The sequence below is a fragment of the Belonocnema kinseyi genome, chromosome 5 (assembly GCF_010883055.1).
Source record: "Belonocnema kinseyi isolate 2016_QV_RU_SX_M_011 chromosome 5, B_treatae_v1, whole genome shotgun sequence".
Taxonomy (NCBI): Eukaryota; Metazoa; Arthropoda; class Insecta; order Hymenoptera; family Cynipidae; genus Belonocnema; species Belonocnema kinseyi.
Window position 1 is genome coordinate 96551273 of NC_046661.1, and position 5277 is coordinate 96556549.

The 5277-nt window shown below is 25.8% G+C and overlaps 1 protein-coding gene across 3 annotated transcripts in view; it reads right to left on the bottom strand.

Moving 5' to 3' along the window:
* Positions 1 to 5277, bottom strand: part of LOC117173153 (cytochrome P450 4C1-like) — a 58769-nt gene that overhangs the window by 27433 nt on the left and 26059 nt on the right. For all 3 annotated transcript variants that reach the window (XM_033361559.1, XM_033361558.1, XM_033361557.1), the window contains 4 exons: positions 2136 to 2245; positions 1934 to 2024; positions 1672 to 1857; positions 1324 to 1414 (listed from right to left, as the gene is read on the bottom strand). In XM_033361559.1, the coding sequence (XP_033217450.1) occupies positions 1324 to 1414; positions 1672 to 1857; positions 1934 to 2024; positions 2136 to 2174 (407 nt within the window). In that variant the 5' untranslated portion in view covers positions 2175 to 2245. The remainder of the gene's footprint in view (positions 1 to 1323; positions 1415 to 1671; positions 1858 to 1933; positions 2025 to 2135; positions 2246 to 5277) is intronic.

Consider the following 5277-nt stretch of genomic DNA (forward strand, 5'->3'; position numbering starts at 1 on the left):
AAAAAAATCACGATGTCATATGAAACTTGAAATGTTTGGTATTGGATATTGTTGACAGATGACAATACGCCAATTAGCACAAATGGTAAGTTTCGACAGTGCTTACAAGTGTGTGTTGTTTCGGTATCTTTACGATATTGTAAAGATATCGTCAGATCATACGACGTTTTTACGATATCTGAAAGACACATTAACGACATGGACATAGGATATCGTAAAGTTGTCGTAAAGATGTAACGACAGCGTCAAGACGTCGCTAAATTTTGTGCCTACTAGGAACTTATTCGTCTTATTGGATATATTTTTAGGTAATTTTTTCAGTACGTAAAATACCACAGAAGCAAACCATCAGATTTTCTTATCTTTAAATGTTTTGGTTTTCATAAAAAGCTGCAATCGGCTTTGCCCTCAGGTGAGGGGCAAAGCCGATGAAATACAGCTTGTTAGAAATAATTAAATTATTAAATAATTGTTTTTTCCATGTGATTAATTCTTATAGAAATATGATATAAAATAATGTAGAACTCGAAATGAGAAAAAATATATCCATTCAACATCTCATTAACTTTTAAAAAATCATTGACCGTTAACTGGTTGGCGCTGCCCCATGTTTTCAATAGATTCATTTTTCCTGGGCAGCACACACTTTAACGAAGGACGGATAAAACGTTGCTTATTTGCGGATTTGTGATTTATTTCGTAATTCATTTTCAACATTTAGAAAATGACGAAGTTCAATTTAAGTTTCTTTCTAAAATGGAGGTGTTATTGGATCGACTTAATACGTACGTGTCTTCTTCACGTAGCGCTTTTGAGGTTAAAACCACCTAATCGTTTTTTTTAACATCGAAAATAAACGTCATTCACGATGAGGCAAGAAAGTTTATAATATAGCTTTGATCATTTTCACACTGATTTGCACTTATTATATACAAATGCGCCTTTAATCAAAACTGACAAGTATAAAATAAGATCCCTTTTATTCTGAACCTATTACTTTTTTGGCAAAAAGACGTTCTGTATATAATAATATGTTAATTTTGTATAACCGCTAATTACTCTAAATTAAACTCAATTTTCAACAATTATAAAATAAGCTTGTAGGGCAATAAAGAGGACAACTACTTTAGTGCCTATAGGGGCCTTAGGGGGTTTAGCTGAGCCGTACCGAGGGTCACTTTAGTGTTCCTTCGTAGGCAATCAACATGTACTCCAACATGATAAAGGGGCAAATAATGATTGCCCCTGCGGGGCCAACACAAAATTTCCACACGGCTTTATCTTTATTACATTTTTTATAAGTTAGAAATAAAGTTTAGTGACCGAAAGAAAATAAAGTCACCCATTTCTCGAACAGCTGATCTGTATTGACCTTCTTCATTCATACTTTCTAGCGAAGTGCCCATTGCAGTTTCTAAAAGTTAAGAAATTTATCGTTTTATTTCAAATATAAGTGATTAAACTTCAAGAAGTAATTGCAAAAGCCACTGTTGCTATGTAGATAATGTAAATTAAATACGTTCAAACAGCATTCCATTGACGTACATATTTTGAAACGAGAATTAAAAATTCAGCTGAGAAATATGGCTGCCTTGGATCTATATGCATCTACGCATGCGCAGAGACGATTTTTTGTAACTGATGTTTTAAATTAATTTAACTAAAACTTACCACATATAGAATTTAATGTGAATTTCGTTAAAAGTGGTTCAATGTCCTTAATCAACACATCGCCCTCTTTTTTTAAGGATTGAATCAATTTTTCAGCTTCTTCAACAAAAATGTCGACAAATCCTTTAAGTATATTAAAGTGGAAGGCTGGTGTCAACATTTTGCGTCGTCTCTGCCATTTTTCACCTAGACAATTTTTTATTTAATATATTTTGTATTGATTTGATATAGATATTAATTATTTATTTCATATTTTATTTACCAGTGCTAGTGAGCAATCCAGTGCCGAGCCAAGGATGGAATAAATTGTAGATCATGCTTTTTTCTATATTCTTTGTGTTGGTCAGTAGTATCTAAAAAAATGTAGAAAATTTCAAGAAAGGTATTATTTCAAAATTAGAGTTTTTAGTTGAGAAAACTTGTTGTGATTTTCGAACACTGATATAAAAAGTCAAAAATAATACTTGTGTATATTCTGGATGGCAAATCCCAATACCGCTCATTCCACCCAACCAAATTCTGCTGATTGGGTAGTATTCTTTGCAGAGAACTCTTTGAGCATTCCAAAGTTGATCTGAAATAATAATTTTTTAAACATAATAAAACGGTTTGAAGTTCATTGCAGTTTGGATTTCTCTTAAATTTGTTTTCTCTAGATAAAAAAAAAATGTACCGCGATTTCGAATTTGTGTAAGTATATGATATTCAAACGCACAAATAGGACTTTTTGGAACTGAAAAATAATCAGAAAATTTGAATAACGGTAAATTTTCAAGAATTCCAAAATTTTTGTATTCCTGGATTTTGAAAAAAACCCGAATTTTACCGGTAGGTTCGGGTTTGTCGCACACCCCCAACGGAGCGACTCCAGGATCACAGCCTTCTGCATCCTTATCGAAAATGCCAATAATTTCTAAACACGCGATGCACTGTTGCAAAGCGACAACAATTTATTTATGTTCTAATTTTTTAAATAAACAATTAAAACAAAAAATAAATCAGTCAAATTTTGTTTTTAACATTATGTATAATTCTTTGTCGATCAAATTAATATGAGCGTTCTTAAATCATTTAAAAAAATTTAAAAGTACCCTTATATTTTTTTATCGAATTATTATCAGAAAGTTACGTTTTATTGAAAACTTCTCGTTTATAAACGACAGTTTAATAACGGAGGAAAAAAAGTTATATAAAATTGTCAAAATCCATTTATGAACATGATAATCTTTTTCTGAAGATAATATTCAAATTGAGAAACAGACTCAATTTTTCGGCAGGTATTGATGTAAAGAAATAAATTAAATTTTCTACAATTAAAAATATACTTTTTTACTGAAAAGCATCTAAAAGTTTATAAGTTTCAATTATAATAAGATGTAATAACAGTTTCTGTAATATTTCAGATTATTTTCTGTATTTTAAAATATTATAAAAAAGAAATAACGTAATATTAAACATGGAAATTTGTAATTGTTCTATAACATAAACATGTAATAATTATAATTATTATAAAATTTTACATATTTTTACAATTATCATTAAAATTACAAAATTAGAATAGAAAATTTTTCATTTTTTAAGAAATTCAATTGGATACTTTTTAATATCTAATGCATATTATATAATTTTTTTGTTTGAAATAGTTTAATTTTAATTTGTTAAAATTGAAATTTATTCCATCTTCATGGCTTATATTTTAGTGTCGTAATTTTCAATTTTTTTGTAGTTTAATTTAGAAGACTCACAATGGAAAATTCTTTAATTTTAACGATTTGTAATTTGAAACTCTTTAATTTTCATGTTTTATCATCGAAAAGACTTTCATTTTGAAAGATGTATGAATCACAATTCTTAAATTCAATTCAAAATTTTCCAAATTGAGTAAATTCGAAATGTAAATGTAAATAATGTAAATTTTTCAATATAAACGATTTACAGATTAAATATTTTCAATAAAAAAATTTGCAATGAAATGTTCCGAAATTTTGAAGATTTAAAATTGAAATTTATTCAATTATTAAGATTTGTATATTAAAGGTATATAATTAAAAATTTTTTTTTGTTTTGAATATGTAATTCAATTTTGTATATTTACTATTGAAATTTTTTCAATCCTCTTCAATAACTAATGTGCTTGATACAATCTTTTTGAAATAGTTTAATTTTAAATTGTCCAAATTGAAATTCACTTAATTTCCAAGATTTATATTTTAAAGTTGTTCAATTTTGAACGTTTTTTTAATATGTAGTTTAATTTTGAAGATTTTCAATGAACAGTTCTTCAAATTTAACAATTTGCAATTTAAAACTCTTCAATTTTAAAGACTTACAAAAGAAAACTCTTTAACTTCATAAGATGTATATAAAGTTGATTTCAATAACAATCTTTTTTTGTTTAATTAATATTAACTATTATATTTTTCGATGCAAATTCATCTATTTTAGTTGAAAATTCATGTATTTTTTTAAAAAATCCAACTATTTAATTCGGTTGAAAATGAACTTTTTGTTGTAAATTCATATTTTCGAATTGAAAATAAAACTGTTTTGTAGAAAATTTGTCAACTTTGCTTGATTACTACAGTAATTTTTTCATCCTTGTTTCAAAATTTGACCTCTCTATTTTAAAATGTATCTCTATTACTAAACAAATCTAATTTATTTTGGTTAAAAATTTAAGTAAATATTTTGTTGATTTTTTAATTCAACTGTGTTTGATTTCAATCAATTTTTTGTTAGTTGAAATAATATAAACTATTATATTTTTGTGGAGGATTCATACGATGTTTTTTAAAATTCATGTAATTTTTAAAAGGTTCAATTATTTTATTTGGTTTAAATGTAAAAATTTTGTTAAAAATTCCTATTTTTGGTTTGAAAATTCAATTCTTTCAAATTTTGCCTTTTCATTTTAAAATTTATCTCTTTTCGTTCAAAAAAATCCAATTTTGTTGTTATTAAAAATTCAACTATTTTGGTAGAAAATGTACTTCATTTGGTTGAAAATGATGCTCTTTATTGAAAATTCATATTTTTTGGTCTAATTTAATTTCGGTTGGAAAATTGATCTCTTTCAGTAAAAAAAAATTCTAAAGAGGGTTCAGATATTTATGGTAAATTAGCATTTTCTGTTTGAAGATTAAACTACTTGGTTCAAATGTGTTCTACTTTGTTAAAAAATTCATTTGTTTGGTTAAAGATCTATAATCTAAGTCAACAATGTATCTCTTTGATTGAAAATTGTACTATGTTATTTGAAATTTATAAGAAATAGAATATGAAAGTTTAAGGTTGACTACTTTTTATACTATTTGTTTTTTACATCACAAATATTTAATTGATGAAAAGTCGATAATATAACAATTTCTAATTATTATTACATTTGAAAAATAAAAAATATAATTAACGATATTATTGAAAATATTAAAAATCTACATATATGTTAATAGTATTGACATGCATCAAAATATTAAAAATTATTTTTCCAAAAGGTCAAATATAATTTAAAATATTTACTATTAGTCAACAAATTATATTATTTTTTTGTAAATTTAAAATTATATTTAGAGGTTTCAAATGTTAAATTATTGAAACTAATATTAAAAA